Genomic DNA, 17,018 nt, shown 5'->3' with positions numbered 1-17,018 from the left:
GCAGCTCCTCACCCCCACCCTCTGCCCTGAGGGCCCCCCCTCCCCGCCCCAGCTCACTCCTGCTCCATGCACGAGCACACCGTGGCCGCTTCACTTCTCACGCCTCCCAGGCTTGCAGCGCCTAAGCCTAAGCTCTTCTCAGCTTAGGTGCCGCAAGCCTGGGAGGCAGGAGAAGTGAAGCAGCCATGGCGTGCTCAGAGAGGAGGCGGGGCAGAGGTGAGCTGGGGTGGGGAGTTCCCCTGCTTGCCACCCCCCGCCCTTACTTGCTGTAGGAGGCCCTCCCCGTGCTCCCCTGCCCCAGCTCCCTCCACCTAAATGCTGGTGGTGACCCAGGAGGCTGAAGATCCGGCTGCTGCGGTCGCTCCCGAAGAAAATGGCGCCCCCCAAAGCCTAGCGCAGACACAGGGCTAAACCTCCTTTAGGGCTGCATTTCTATTTCAGGCCCTGCTTCACCAATCCATTTACGCAAGTACTCAACTTTAAAACACATGCTTATATCTCATTGACTTTAATGGGTCTTAGGCCCAGGCTTACGTGATTTACTAAGCAGGGATAGACACATCCATGCTTAAGTGTTTTGCTGAATCAGACCCCCGGGGACTTGTAGACCCACTTCAAATCTTTTGGAGTTTTGCTTGGTTAAGACTGCATGTTTTAGCCAAGTGAATTTGAGGAGGAGATGCTAGAATAAGAATAAACTACTGGGTCTGTCAAAAGGGAAAAATTAATTGAAAATGGTCTGACATTATACTTGGAATTAATTATTTATATACACCTATAGTATAGAAAATATATCACATATAAAGGGCAAATACATGACTATATACAGAACAGTTATGGAAGAGTATGACTCACCTCTAGAGCACTCTCTTGTGGCCAGGCCCGGGCCAAGAGTTGCAGGGTCTTCCGCTCAGTTGCCACCATCAAAAGGCCCTTTATACCTGCTGGTGATCCACCTCTTCTTGGGACTCAGCCCTCCAGCCTCCTGGCCCTTCCTGGGTTAACAAAGAGTCCAAACAATAACTCGCAAACCCCATGTTGGGCCTTTGTCCCTACTGCTTGTATCAGAGGATTTCAATAATCCTTACCCCTGATGACAGGGGAATTTTTACACCACCTTCATCAGCAGGCCAATATGGAGCCCAGGCCCTCCCTCGCCTCTGGGTTCTGGTCCAGGGCCCCTTTAATAAAAGGTCCAGGCCAGTGTACACAGACTTCCTGGCTGCCTCCCTGGACTACTTCCTACCTTGCCCTATATTAGGCCTTTCCCACAGCCTTTTCCTTGGTGTACCATATACCAGCATCACATTCCCAAAGCCTTTTCTCCAGAGCTTCTTAGTACTTTCTACCATCCAGCTACCTCTGCTGTAGGGGAGTTTTCTCTACTTCTCTCCCAGGGCAGTCCCTGACCCTGAAGGAGTTTCGCCGCTTCCTGCAAGCTTCTCAACCAGCACAGAGAATACTAGAGAGACTCACTTCCCCTGCTTTCCTTTACAACTGCCTTGGGCTCCCTATTGCAGGCCTGCCTTCCTTCAAGGAGGCTCTTGTCTGCCATCAGGTCACCTCAGCTTCCTAGATCCAGCCATACCTCTCTCCTTGAATAAGAGCCAGAGATCTGTTCTCCTTCTCCGTCAGACCCCAACTGAGCCAGGTTGAGCCCTGTTAGGTATCTCCTGCCAGGCCAGACACCTTCTGCACGTGCAGCAGGTCAGGACTGATTGAACCCAAAAGTTATTAACTCCTCCTTCCTCAGTGCAGGCTTTGCATACCCTATCACAGGATACATGAATACAGTAAACCAGTGGAATCTGACACATTAAACCTGCAGTGATCATTAAATAACCAAACAGTCAGAAGTTATATTTGAACACCCGACCACATTAATGAACTATAAAAGAGAAATACAAAAATTTAACTTTGTCACTATGCAACAACATAATGTCATTGTGTGGGCTGATTTAATAATGAAAAGTGTAACTGGTGAAATTTTCAAAGCCATTGAAGTGGCTAGTTTATTTTTAGTTAGTTGTGCAAACAGTGAACATACCTCACTGCTTGGACAATGCAAATGGACAACTAAAGTTTCACTTTTGTTTCTGTTTCCAGACAATTTCACTTGCTGGTTCTCATGCACAAACACAATGTTTGGGTTGCAGATGCTTCAGGGGAATGTTTATTTGCCTTGTTTTCTTAAAACTATATCCAAAATATATTTTTAACATAATGGAATCATTTAATATAAATATTTGCCCTTAGTTTTTGTAATATCTTATTTTTTACAAAACTTAAATTCTCACCCAAATTTGACCTGACAGCATCTGTAAGATCTGTGTGCAATCACTGTAACCTTCAAAAGTACTATAAATGTTCAATGAATGCCAATAGGATTAAAGAAGTACAATTAGCTCAGTTTTGCTTGGGTAAACTATGACCCAAACATATCTACTTTGCCATTGATAATATCCTGGTCATTTTGTTTGCAATGTTCGCTGTTTATTCTATCACTGTCTTTTTAGTTAATTTTGTGGTTATTAAAAGTGCTGGATTGACAACTCTGGAATAAGAAGCCTTCTGAATAGGCACAAACCAGGTACAGCATAGTGGGCAGCATTGCAATCTTTCCAGCCCTGCCCCAGCAATTCACCTCTAGAGAGGAATACAATTTCCGCTCTTAAACAATCCTTTGTCTCTCTGCTGAGACAGTCTATTAGCATCAGCTCTAATACCAGTTTGGTGATGTAAATACTTGTGCACAAGGAGCTGGATTCAGGCCACAAACTTACTTCACAGAGACCCCTCGGTGTTGATCAGACACTTATAACTTTCAAAGCAGCAAAGAATCCTGTGGCACCTTATAGACTAACAGATGTTTTGGAGCATGAGCTTTCGTGGGTGAATACCCACTTCATCGGATGCATGTAGTGGAAATTTCCAGGGGCAGGTATATATAGGCCACTCCATACGGCTTTTACAGATCCATACTAACACGGCTACCCTTCTGATGCTTGACACATGCAAGGCACTGCATTTAGCCCTATGGAGTGGCCTATATATACCTGCCCATGGAAATTTCCACTACACGCATCTGACGAAGTGGGTATTCACCCATGAAAGCTCATGCTCCAAAGCGTCTGTAAGTCTATAAGGTGCCTCAGGATTCTTTGCTGCTTTTACAGATCCAGACTAACACGGCTACCCCTCTGATTCATAACTTTCAGTCATTTCTGACACAGGATAGATTCAGACCTACCAGTGAAAGGCTTTGTGTTCCATTATCAACCTCCATAGCCAGCATCACCTTCTCTGTTTGCTTAGGGCAAGAACATCATGCAGGGGAACAAGGGAATGTCAGGTGTCCCTAACTCCTTTGTGTGGGCTACCTACACTAGCTCCCAGCATGGGCCTACTACTCCCACTCCCCACACAGCTGGGCAGGTGGAAATCTTAACTCTTCTTGTGCCAGCCAGCACAGCTGAGCCAGGGAAGTGGTCTTCTGGCATAGACTAGACCTACCTTCTGGAATAAGAGGAACCAGATTATGAACTGAGAATCACAGTTTGTTCTCTGGTGTGTTGGAGGGGCAGTGCAGCTACACACCTCAGCATAGATTGTTAAATAACAATCCAGCCCTTCATTTCTCTGGCACAGTTTTGAATTCTATCTTTTCAGAGCAGGAAAGAGTTTTGGCACTTTTGTGAAGTGGATGAATTTCATAAATCATGCCTGAAGTGTTATATAGGGCTTTTGTGATAGGAACTATGCCCTATCATTGCACGGCACATTAAAACATGACAACTTACCATTTAAAAACTACTCGCAAGCTCAATCTCTAATGAAGTTCCAGTTTTCTACAGATCAAAATCTAGAAGACACAATTTTTACTGTGTTAAGGGACAGTTATATGTTCTGGTTTCAGCTCAACAGCTGTGGTAACCCTGGGCATAAAATAAATGAAGCTGAATGACTGCATGCTGCAGGGCTTTATGTTAGTTCACAAACTACCATTTACCTATAACTTGAGAAGTGATATTTAACATTGCAAAGATTGGTGAGGAAACAATCCTTTCACTTGAAATATTTCCAAATGTACCTCAGAACCTGGAGGTTCATTTGTGCTTTGCTTTTATCTTTGAGACCATTTGATTCTGTCGGGGTTTTATGTTTGTTTGAATTTTATTTTTGCATTGATAACCCCAAGGTAAAATGTTGCATCATTTAGCCACCTGCTTTTTCTCTTGTCCTATTGATCCCTTCCTTTCCTTAGCATAGCACAATGGGAACAGCAATGCTACGAGTTTCTTTTGTTACCACTGTATCCTGCCCCTGCTAACAATAAATGCGACAAGAGATGGATGATCAGAGTTTGAAATGTGTCTCCTTTCAATCAGCAGGGCATTCTACAGAGGGCCTTGCTTGTTGTACTAGAAGTCCTCTTTCTGTGCTGCAGTTATCAACTGCTACATGATGACCTGCAATTCATTGAAGTGTAGAATCAATTGAGTGGTATGTTCAGTAATTACAGAAGGTGCTTTGCTGATTTTCTTGTCCTGTTAAATAGATTCACTGCCTTATCTTCAGCTCCTCAGAACAGCGGATTGATGGGTGTAACTATAGGACTCTGAGCCGCAGACAAAACCATGAATTCTTAAGAGGATACTTTTGATATAACTCATTGCACTATGGTAGGATTCAAGCAGAATTAATTATTAATATTGAAACATGTTGCATTTTCTAATAAAGCTTCTGTCCTTTAATCAAGGGGACTGTTTTTATTTTTTGTTGGGAGAAATGCTGACCAGAATAAATAATGTATTCAAAATTGCTAAGCTGCAGAATGTGAACTGAAGCTCAGAATGAAGGTGTATGTCAGCCAGGAAGAATGTCTTTAATGAGTAACATCAGATGAAATGAGAAATGTGTAGTTAATCATTGACTGACTTTTAAATAATCCTATTTTTGATAAGGCAGATAAGGTCCTATGTTGTTCAAAAATTTCCCCAGTAGACTAAACATTTTGCATTTTGTTTTTTATAGGGAGATAATATACACTGTCTACAGAAAAAGTAACTAACTTTAAAGATTGGATTTTAACTTTCTCCAGAAAGGATGTGTAAGAATTATGTGCTAGCTTGTTATAAAATGAATTCATCTTTTGTTCTGCTCCCTCTGTTTAGTTAAACTAGTATTTGCTTTTTAAGCAAGGTCACTGATCAGCTGACCAACTTCTTTAACAGCTGGAAATCACATATTTGCTGCTCTGAACCTATAACTATTGAATTGCAGCAGTGAAAAGATATCTTTCTGAATGGGAAAAGCCCTTCTGCTCTCTTTTTTGTAGATGGAAGGATGAGAAGGTAACCTGGCAATGTGCTTTTTTAATGATACTTTTTCTTTCATAATGAAGTGCTAAATGCAATTGCTGCAATGCAGGAGAAAATGACAGCCAGTGGCAAAAAATAAAGAAATGTGGTGATCTATTTAAATAGTTAATGAGATTGTGTTAATATGTCATCTACCAGGCATGAATTATCTCTTTGTTTATAGTCACAGGGATAAACGTTTCTCATCTGTGAAACTGGTGGTAGCAGACTCCTTTCCTAGAGTGAATTTCACCTATCTTAGTCTTTGTAATTCAGTTAAAATTAAAACCTTCAGGAGGATGATCTTAGGTGTTGTTTTTTATTCTGTTAACAGGGGTCAGAAAATGGAGAGTTAAATCTGACTGTCAAGGAATACTCCTTGAGACTTGGCTTTTTAAAATGACAGTACATTGTCCTTGCAAATGAGGAACAGAGGGAATGAAGTTGTTGTGTCAAATATTTGATTTTTTCATGTTTATTTCTCTATATGCTCTTGCCTCATAAGAGTTCTTTTTAATGTACATATGAACTCATTTTCCTCAACACTATTCTTTGTAGTAAAACTACAAATCAAAGATGCTATATATATGCTGAGATGCTCTCTTCCTGGGGATTAAAATTTAGTGTTTTCCATTATTGTATGATATAGAGAAAGTCTGCAAATATTAAAATCTGAGGCAGGGTCAATTTAACAAACTTATACGTAATGTGTTTTCTGTCAATGTATATTAAAGGCTCATAATGACAGGGTTTGATAAGGTATTTACCAAAGGGGAAGAAAACTTTACAGAATCTTTGAAATCTCTTTCATGAGGGGCTAGATGATTTAGAAGCAGAGAACAGGATACAGAACTAGGGCACTAGTTCCAGGGCCACCCGGGGAGGCGGGGGCAAATGGGGCAATTTGCCCCGAGCTCCGCAGGGGCCCCCAGGAGAGCTTTTCGGGGGCCCTGGAGCGGGGTCCTTCACTCACTCCGGAGGCCCCGGAAAACTCTCACGGGGCCTGGGTCCCTGGAGCTTCTTCCGCTCCAGGTCTTCGGCATTGGGGGGTCCTTCCGCTCCGGGGCGGAAGGACCCCGTCCTCCAAATTACTGCCAAAGCGGGACCCGCCGCCGAAGTGCAGCCCGGTCTTCGGCGGTAATTCGGCGGCGGGGGGTCCTTCCATTCCGTCACTGCGGGTCTTTGGGGCACTTCGGCGGCGGGTCCCGGAGAGGAAGGACCCCTTGCCGCCAAATTACTGCCGAAGCTGCAGCCCCCTGCCGCCGAAGACCTCAGGCCCCTGGAATCCTCTGGGCAGCCCTGACTAGTTCAAATCTCTCCCAGGTTGGTAGTAGCTGAAGGGCTTTACCAATTTGAAGGCTGTTCAATGGCATATCTGAAAAGAGTTAGGCTCATTCCTGCTTCTAGTACACAAGAATCCACTGCAAATTAGCACTAAGTTGCAGTTGGAGACAAGCGCTGAGTGAGTGTGAGCTTGTTTCTCGTAGTACAAAACAAGGACTGAGTGGGGATGGAGGAAAAACTAGCCTGTCCGTTGCAGAAATGGCTCCTCTAGAGACCTGGGTCAAAGCCCTTTGAAGTCCACGGAATGGAACTCTTTCCATTGACTTCAGTAGGCTATGAATCAGGCTCCAGCTGAAGGCTCAAGCATGTTGATGTGGTGCATGAGCTATCTTAACCAGAAGAGTTCAAATCTGTCCTTCAGATGCACTAAATTCTCTAAACTTAAAATCTAAGTGGCAGATCCTCCTCTTGCACCAGTATAAATCAGAAGTAGCTCTTCTGCAGTCAGTGGAATTATATTAGTATTGTAAGGCAAAGATGAATCAGGAGGACGTGTGATATGTCTGCAGAATGCAATCCATGCAACTGTGCATAGTTGGGTGGGCTCTTGCAAAGCCTCAGAGCTCCGTCCAGAACACTAATGCACATCTGAAAACTGATCCCACCAGCTGGCAGCTTTGTCTCCTGACAGTCAGGCTTCCCTGAAGTTATGTATGGGAGCAGGGATCAAAGTGGTATGTCGGAGTCATTTTTCATTCCATAGTCTCCCATCAGAGACAACATTAGGCTGTGGTGAGACCTTGTTGTACTTTATCATCCTGCCTGGTATTTGGTTCCTTCTTCAGTAGAAATTAAATATCTTTTTGGTGTTGTCTTATTTGGTTTATTGTTAAAAACAAAAAATGTAGAATCAAATTTGAGACTGTTTGAAGCTCTTGTGAGAGATGACTGGATAATTTGTCCATGTATTCTGATGAAATTCTTCACTCTGATCTAGTTTTCATGGTAGCCAGTCATGGAAGAATATTGATTTGGATACTAGGGGTAATAGGACCTATATTTTTGGCAGTTAGCCATCAGAACCATGTACAAATGACACTGGAGGCACTTGAAGTATGTCTAGAAGCTGGTATGGTACATGCAGAAGTCATTTTATGAGGTGATTTTTAAATAGATTAGGCAAAAAAGTAATAATATCAATTTTATGACTGGAAAGTTGGAACTAAGCCAAGTCATAAATGAATCAATTTAGTCTAATTATCTAGATATTAAAAACCTCATATTGATTGGATTTTTTTTCTTTGTAAATGACCTAGAAGCGTGAAATATAACTGGTCAGACTGTGTCTGGAATCCATAAACATTGTGCAACTGAGTAATTGGAAAAGTAAAATAAAAACAGTAGAGAAACTGATTAATGCTAATTTTGGCATATGCTGTTTATTCATGAGGAAAAGCAGGAGAAACTGCCTTTCATGTACAAAATGGAGTTAACCTGGGAATATTTTAGGAGTGTATTGGTTGAAATCTACCATAAATGTGGTTTTGACTGGTTCTGCAGGACTAAGATGAGTAAGCAAATTTCTAGTCTGCCAGGTGTGTGTGTTATTATCCAGTTATAATTGTGTATAAGGTAGTAACCTTGGGATCATATTAATGTTCTCTTTATAGTAATGTCTCTCAATAGACTCCATCACAATCAGATGCAGAGACCACACTTGTTTAATGCAACAATGAGTTTCTTACCAGCTAGTTGTGTTTTCATACAAATATTTTCATAATTTTAAATGGGTAATACTGCACAGTTTAATCTCATTTTCTCTAGTGTCTTTATTTGAAAGCTCTATAATCTAAGCACTTCATTTCAATGTTTTAAAACATACATACCAGCAGCATCTGTTTTTCGGCAGCTTTTCTAAAAATTAAAACAGAAATAAATTAGGTTAAAATTCAAACCAATCTCACAGGAAGAGAGGTATTTAAGGGATAAAGAATGGAGAATTAAGACAAGCTATGGTTTCAGATGAACATTTAAATGAAGACGTGGACAAACATAGGAAGGCTGCAGAGAAGAAGTCTCTTGTACCAACCATGATGAGATTGTGTGGAGGGGTAGAGAAGAGACCAATACTAGATAAGTGGAATGACTGACACAGTGAGGGATAAAGGCCAATGAATGTGGCTGGAGCAAGCCCATGGAGGGTTTTAATACTATGGGCCAAATTCTGAAGTCCTTCCTCAGGTGAAACTGTAAGAGTTAAAAAGTGAGCAAGGGACTTGGTATGTGGACCAAGAAGAGCCATTTGAATTGGCTCCTGAATGAATGGATAGTCAGCAGAGCTGGCTTGGAATGGGTTTAAGTTGATTGCACTTCTTTGTACTTTTGAGCAGGTGGCAGTGGAATTCTGAGCATGCTGGAGTCCAACACAGATTAAGGAACTGCAGCAGCTTAGGTGACCGGAGCGGGAAACATAGAGGGGGAAATGAGGTAGGGCATACCTGGGCAATGGTGCTGAAGAGGGCAGCAGTGGAAATGGAAAACAATCAGGGGGCATCTCACTCTCTTCACCCACTTCTCCCAATAGGGCTAATGAGATGAGGGCAGTTCTTGACTAGTTATATGCCCTTCACCCACACACTCGGTCTAGGATGTGCATTGAGTGAGTCTCCACCCTCAGCAGCTTCTGAAACTGGACATTATCGAGCAGCTCTTTGCTCTCCCACACAACTTAGTCTGTCTTATGCCGGGGCTGGGGGAATTTCCCCAGTAGTTGAGCTCTCCAGCATTGTCTACCTCCTTCCCTTCTGGCTTTTGTGACCTTGCAATTCATGCACCTTTTTTCTGTTCTCTTGATCACAGGCATGGGTGAGAGATCAAAGAGTTCAAAAAAAAGGACAGCCCAGGAAAAATGTTTTGGGCACCCTGAGGGACTACCTGCTGCACAGAGGTTAGGGACGGGCTAGGGCAGTAGACTGAAACCAGAGTTTTTCCAACGTTGATCAGAATGGGAGTTGAGGTCAGGGCTCTTCAAGCCTTCAACCCCATTAGAGACTTGGTGCATTGGGGTCAAGGCTGCATTCTTGTAGTTCTAGCATGATTCCAGCCCTGAGAGCAGCAGAAGGTGGATTTCCAGCCTGCACTGGGCAGGTCCTCCCTGCCTCTGTTTCCAGGGACAAACCCAAATCTTAAAGAAAGTTCTCCCTTTGAGGTTACAAACCCACCTCTAAAAACACGAGGGACCCACAGTCTCCTCCTGTAAGCTGGGAAATCATCCTCCCATTCTGGCCCTGACCACCTTTTCCTGTCTGGTATATACACTAGCAGGCTTGGTTGCCTGATGAGCTCCAGTTGCCTTGACCTCGTTAGAATCCAGCCACCAGACAAAGAAGAAGTAGGGGCTTCCCATGCAACTTGGCTTAGGTGTCCTTAGTCCCAACATCCACAGTTCTTTTGAGATCCTTGGAGTCCTATATGCCATCACCCAGAATCAGGAGATGATGGCAGGGAAGGAGTGTTGAAGGATGATGATCATGTTCTAGACAATGAGACGTCTGAGTCAAAGAGACAGACTTATATGTTCCTACAAGAAGTATGACTGTGTTTTAGTCATTTAGCTGAAGGGTTATTTTAATATGATTGACCACACACTGAAATAATGGGGTTTGTGTTAAAGATGTTTAGTAGCAGTTTTGAATCTTTGGCTGCTTTAAGCAAAGAAATGCCAAACAAGCCACCACTCTGTGTAGCCGCATATACCCCTTGCTCTTTTCACCAGGAGATGAAATATCACACAGTATATAAATTACAGACTATATCTCATAGTAATCAATGTATTTTGGCTAAAGAGTTCATATACCATGTATTACAGATCTCAGGCTAATAGCTAATTAAAGCAGCATCTCATTGTGATGTGTCTAGGAAGCAGGAATTGTTACCACTAGAAGAGAAAATATTGATTTAAATATTCTTGAAAATGTTTTCTGTACACCATCTGGCTACAGAATACTTCAAGTGAGAGCTGAGGTACTGCAACAACAGTAACTAATGTCAACTATACTCCCTGAAGGACCTGACTTTTGTTGTACCAAAAAGATTTTAAAAAATCACATTGTTCAGCAGTGGCCCTTCTGGCTAACTGAAGAGTTTCGTACAGCTAGATGGAAGACCTTGAACATGGATTGGGTGTGGTGTACTTGGGCTTTGAAATAAACACTGAGACTTTGTCTAAATGTCCTTTTAAAATTTTTTAGGTGCACAAAGTCTTATTGACTCGTTGGATGATGTATAACTGACAGCCTGGACCACATTCCACATTATGGAGAAAGCAGATGGTACGGAGTTTGTGTTTTTACTTAAACACTATTGAATGGAACTCTTTTATCATTTAAAAAATATTAAACCAAGGCATTTTGTTTATACAGTAAATAATTCATGCTCTTCTAACTTTATGGAGATATGTTTTCCAACAATGAAAACATTCAAGGATTCTGCATAGTTCAAGACACACACGATGCACTCTTGTTTTGCTCTGATCTGTGATTATAGCAGAGAATAAGTATGATAGTTCTATTGTCTACAGTGGAGTTTCAAGCACTATGTATGGGGCTTTCAGATAAGATCATAAAGACAAAGGTCTTGTGTGTCCTGTGTGGACGTTAATGATCCCCTTCTACTTTTCAAAAGAGAAGTAGGGTTTTGCCTTGATGTCACTTTGCACTAAATTTTCCTTCATCATTCCAGTATTTCCAGTGTGCTGGCTTCCTCCCCAGAGGTGGCTGCATTTCAGTGGTGCTGTTTGGATAAAGGGCTTAGGGAACCTTTGAGATGAAAGGGTCTATATCTATGCCAAATTCTCATCAGCCCCTGCAAGACTGCTTCACAAGGGCAGTGGCAAAGGGAAGAATGCTCAAACATTTTCAGTCTTGGGTAACTACAGTTAGGCACCGATACCCATATTTAAACCAGTAGCCTGATTTTCAGAGATTCTTAGCAGTCCTAACTCACCACAACTTCATGGGTTCACATTTGAAAATCAGGCCACTTTTTTTGTTTCCTGAATTTGGATTTAGGTGCTTAATTTTAACCACCCTAGTTTGAAAATTTGAGCCTATGAATTTTGCGGGCTGTGGATTGTATTATTAGTTCTATCCATTCTATCAACTTGCCAAGCACCTTATATAGGACACAAAGCTAGAACAAATAACCAGAATGAAGGACAGTGATGCATCATCAGTACAGGAAGTTTAAATTGATATAATGTTCTTTAGGGAAATACATAAGTTACATTTTGTACAGACATATCAGAAAGGTAAAATCATGAAAATGACTTACAGCCATGAAAATGAGAGCACACTAAATTTGAATGGGGCAGAGGTCAATATGAGTCTAAGTTGAAAGATGTCCATCATTAGGAGAGACCATTGAAAAGTCTGCTTTTAGCATCCACTTCCATGAGGGTTGCTTATATTCACTGTAAGGTTCTGTATTGACTGCTGCAGCTCTGTGTATTTGATTACATATAGAACAAATTGGCTGTTGTATATTTAACACATTCCAATATGCTGGATTTTCTTGAACTGAAGAATTCAAGATGTGCTCTTGGAAGAACATCCATGAACATTAGAAAGGGTTTTGTGGTTCTACACAGCTGCACAGGTTAACCCTATCTGTGCCAGCCCCTTGTGCTGTACAAGTCTTGGGGCCTTGGCCAAGGTTTTCAAAAGCAACTAGTGATTCCGGATGCCTCATTTCTTCAGTGCCCAGTTTGAAACACCTTTAGAGTGCCTCAGATTGTAGGATGACCAGGTGTTCCGATTTTATTGGGACAGTCCCGATTTTGGGGGCTCTCTCTTATATAAGCACCTATTACCCTCCACCCTAGTCCTGATTTTTCACACTTGCCCTCTGGTCACCCTAAAACTTAGAGACATCCAAAATCACCAGTCACTTTTTAAAATTTCAACCTTGCCTTTTAGAGGTATTCTTTGTTTTCAAAAGACAACTAGGGTGACGATGTTTGTCAATAGGGCCAACCAATGTCTCTTTGCCTGACTTGCAAAAAAACCCAAATGTAATTGTCATGGATAGTTTCCATCATCTGGTTTGTAGCTAGATTTCTTATACACTAGAATTAGGATTTATTATACATCAGGCAGCTTTTTAATACTTAGACAAATTTGTAGCTCAGCCTACCAAACTTGTTATTTACATAATTGCCAATTAAAATAATGATTTAGCAAATTCCAGTGCAACAATTACATGTGTCAGCTCCAGAAAACAAGATTATATATTTGCATGTGTTGTTCTGTGGCTATATCTCTAATCAGACTCTACATTAGCATTACAAATGACAAACTACAAACCATTCCTTCTCCCTTTCCCTGGTAGATGCAGGCTAACTGCATAATGATTTAGGAAGGCAGCTGGCTGGCATTTCAACATTTTGTGCATACTGATGAGAGCCCTGATTCTCAGCTGTGCTGCAGCTGCCTTTTGGCTCCTTCAGGCTATTAGTAGTTGCTGAAAATTAGAACAGCCTTCAGACTGCTCTAACTTACCCCAGAGGACAGGATCAATGCACAGCCAGCCCTCCCTGTCCACATACTCCATGCTGCCTCCTCAGCCATAGCCAAGGATTGGGCCTGAGGAGCGTAAGACGAATGGGAGAGGTATAAAACTGAAGCAAAATAAATCATTGCTGACCACTTTTTTTCTGCTGCAAACTTGGTTAGATTATTTTTTAATTAATTTATTTTTAAAAATGTAATATCTCATTTTATTTCAGCTGGCAATCAGCCATCAAAACCTGCTGAGGATAAAGGCCAACCCAGAAATCTCCCTTATTCTGTTGAAACACCATACGGCTTCCATTTAGACCTGGACTTTCTGAAATATGTGGATGACATTGAAAAAGGAAATACCATTAAAAGGGTTCACATTCACAGGAAGGCCAAACAGCCAAAGTTCAGCACACTGCCTCGGAATTTCAGCCTGCCTGAGAATAGATCCCGTGCATACGCTTCTCCCCCTAATAAGAGCTGGACTGCAGCCTGTTCATTTGCACAGAGGAAGGCATCACTAGGGGCAGAAAAAACCACCTGTCTTATCACATCTTATGACTCACCACAATCTTTAACTGCAGAGGAGCCAAGTTACAGAAAAAAAGCCCTTTTAGCAGAGACAATCAGACAAGCAGAGGTCATCCACCATGAAGAAGAACCTGGCAGCTGTAGAGGGAGGCCACAGCTAGTTAGGGCTTCCAGCATGCCAGCCAAATTTCTACCAAGTAAAAGTTCAGAAGAGGAAAGTCAGTGCTTCAAGCCTTCTCAGCCTTCAGCACTGTCTCAGCCTTGTGATGGAAAGAGCTTCACAGAAATTCCCTTTAGCCCTGCAAAGGCATCACTGGATTCACACTATTCTGATAGTGTCACATTACATTTCCCCAAAGAGCCAAGGAATGTGCAAGAGCAAATCAAAGTGATGTTCCAAAAAAATGAGCAGCCTGAGGGACAACAGGTGAAAGCCATCCCCGAACTGGAGAGAATGCAAATCCAATTTCCACATCAAAGCCAGCATTCCAAAGCTCAAGAGCGGCTCCTGGTTACAGAGAGTGGAGGAGAAGAATGCTACACACCACAGACAAGTAAATGTCCTGAATTAGTCAAGGATGAATCAATCTCATCAAATACCCCCAAGTTTATCCATGAAAATGAGACCCATGAAAAAATAGAATTAAACATAAGTGAGATCATGCCATGTGCACCAGAGAAGACTGAAGTTAGACACGTTTGGGCTAGAGCAAATGAGGAAAACGTAGATCTTGAACCTTTGCTTTGTGACACAGGAGAACCCAGCAGGATTACAGCACTGAAACAACAGATCACTGTTCTGGAGGAGCAACTAAATAGCAAAATAGAGGAACTTGAGCAGATCAAAGTAGTGCTGAAGCAGCAGGATAGTGAGATCAAAGCAAAAGAGAGAAGCATTAAAATACTGGCAAGCTCCAAAGCTCATCTGGAAGAGAAACTTTGTCAGGAAAACACCAGAGATACTGAACCGTCCAAGCAGGATAGAAATGTCCTGCTATACCATGATGCTGCAGTGAACACTGAACTTATGCAAGCAAACACATTTAAGGAGGCCTATGACAAGGGTGTCAATGTTAATATTCCAGTCGCTACAGAATCTGTAGGATGTGGTACCTATGGCATGGACAATGTGAACTTGCAGGTTAAGGAGTTAAGAAGAATGCCTGTTCATACGGATCAGGAGTTGGCAGATGCTTACACTGGTGTCAGAGAGGAAGGGGCTGCATCTCTTGCCAAACAGAGAGGAACTGGAATTGACACTGAGCCTCCTGTCTTTACACCATGCTTCACTGAGCTGAAGATAGATGAACAGATCAATGATGACTGTCAACATCAAAGAAACAGCTGTGACAGACAGTCTTGTGCTGCTAGTTCTCTGATTGGAGAAAGCTGTTCAAGAACAGGAAGAGCTGACTCGAATGGAAATAAACCAGTTTTTGCCGGGGATGTAAAGCAAGATCTGATTGAGGAGGAAACCCATACAGAACAACAAGATTCCTCTGCAGATGACCCCATAGGCCAATATGTTAAAAAAATCCAGGAGCTTTTGCAAGAGCAGTGGATGTGCTTGGAGCATGGCTATCCAGAGTTAGCAAGCGCTATTAAACACCCTGCATCGAAGCTTAGTTCCATCCAGAATCAGATAGTTAATTCCTTAAACTTGCTGTTATCTGCTTATTCTACCCAAGCACCATCAGATAAGGAGAATTCGAACATGCAGTACCAACAGTTGGGTAAATAACATCAGCACAAGTCTAAACGCATCCGGCCCGATTCTCCTCTCACTTGCACCGGCGTCAATCAGCAGTAACTCTGTTGAAGTCAATGGGTGTTACATCAATGTCGAGCCAGTGTCAGTGAGAACAGAAACAGGCTCTGGGTTTCCTTAAGTATAGATGAGAGAGGGAGTATTAGTATAATTAAATCCAAGGCCTCTAGTTTCAAGCAATATAACATGAAAGGATGTCAATTCAGGTGCAGTAATTCATTTCTGTAGTGTTATATAGAAGGCTGACACTAAGAGGACACTATGCATGAATTTCAATGACAACATCAGTATCCAAAGGGCAAAAAGACCTAGTTAAGGGGTTGTAGTAGAACATTATTATACCAGTAAAGCCTACTTATATTAGGACAAGATGCAGATACTTACCAGTCATTTATAGATATGTGTCAGATCTCCATTCTTGTTTTAATGGTGTCAGCCCAGATTTAGACTATATACAGCTGCCTCTGCAGTTCCGTAAGGTCTATAAGGTCTTTCATAAGGTAACATGTAACATAAACCTAAGATACCTAGATAAGTGTGACATAATTGTGCTTATGCTCTGTAGTTTGTTTCAGGCATACAATAAAGTTGAGACTAACAATTATGACAATATAGATACTTTCTTAATCTCTGATTTTGTATTTTGCTAGAAATCTCTCCAACCACAAGTCTTAAATCAATCATGAAAAAGAAAGGTTATGGTTTCCATGCAGGAGGTAATGGGACCAAAAAGAATCTTCAGTTTGTTGGGGTAAATGGTGGGTAAGCATCAGTTAAGAAGATAAAACTGCCTTTTTCACATACAACATTATTCTCATCTCTCTCTCTCTCAGGAAATATGATTTCCCCCTCCCCACAAATCTTTAATTAAAAGGCCATTTACAACATCATCTCTTTTATCCCTTCTTCAATCTAATATCAATAACTTTGCAGTAAAACCTGATGGGAAAGACTGGGACATCGGCACTTAACAGCAATAATGAATAGTACTGGATTGACATCCTTGAATAATGAAGTGCTCTGCACACAGGTCATTTAGGGTTTGATCCAAAACCTCAAAGCCATTGGGAATCTTTCCATTAACTTCAGTGGGCCTTGCATCAAGTCTGTACTGCACAGGCTGCCACACCCTGCCATCAAAAGTGCCTCAGTATTGGCCTAGAAGAATTTCTATCTATGCCTATTCAGTCCTTGGTCTCTCTATAATGACAGCCAACAAAAGTGCCTGTCAGTGCTGTGATAGGAGTGGGCATTATGCAGACACTTGTTCACTAAGAACTGAACGGAGACCAATACATGTAATATATTTTCATTATTATCAGCTTGGAAACTCAGAGTCTGATCCAATTCCTGCTCAAGCAAATGGAAGTTCTTCAATTGATTGCAGTGGGAGACGGATGAGGCTCTACACTAGCAGATGAGTCAGGCACTGAAAGGAAGGATGGTCCAGTTGTTGAGGCATTCATGTGGGTCCTGGGAGATCCAGGTTTAATTCTCAGCACTGGCATAGGTTTCCTT

At 42.0% G+C, this 17,018-nt stretch overlaps 1 protein-coding gene across 1 annotated transcript in view; it reads left to right on the top strand.

The window, feature by feature from the left end:
• The window catches only part of KANK4 (KN motif and ankyrin repeat domains 4), a 58,518-nt gene that overhangs the window by 17,669 nt on the left and 23,831 nt on the right, over window positions 1-17,018 (top strand). The window contains exons 2-4 of the mRNA XM_032795512.2: window positions 10,895-10,975; window positions 13,429-15,465; window positions 16,151-16,262. Of these exons, the coding sequence (XP_032651403.1) occupies window positions 10,960-10,975; window positions 13,429-15,465; window positions 16,151-16,262 (2,165 nt within the window). The 5' untranslated portion in view covers window positions 10,895-10,959. The remainder of the gene's footprint in view (window positions 1-10,894; window positions 10,976-13,428; window positions 15,466-16,150; window positions 16,263-17,018) is intronic.

This window comes from Chelonoidis abingdonii, chromosome 7 (genome assembly GCF_003597395.2).
Source record: "Chelonoidis abingdonii isolate Lonesome George chromosome 7, CheloAbing_2.0, whole genome shotgun sequence".
Taxonomy (NCBI): domain Eukaryota; kingdom Metazoa; phylum Chordata; order Testudines; family Testudinidae; genus Chelonoidis; species Chelonoidis abingdonii.
Note: the sequence above shows the minus strand (reverse complement) of the source record. Positions and strands in the feature narration are given on the sequence as shown.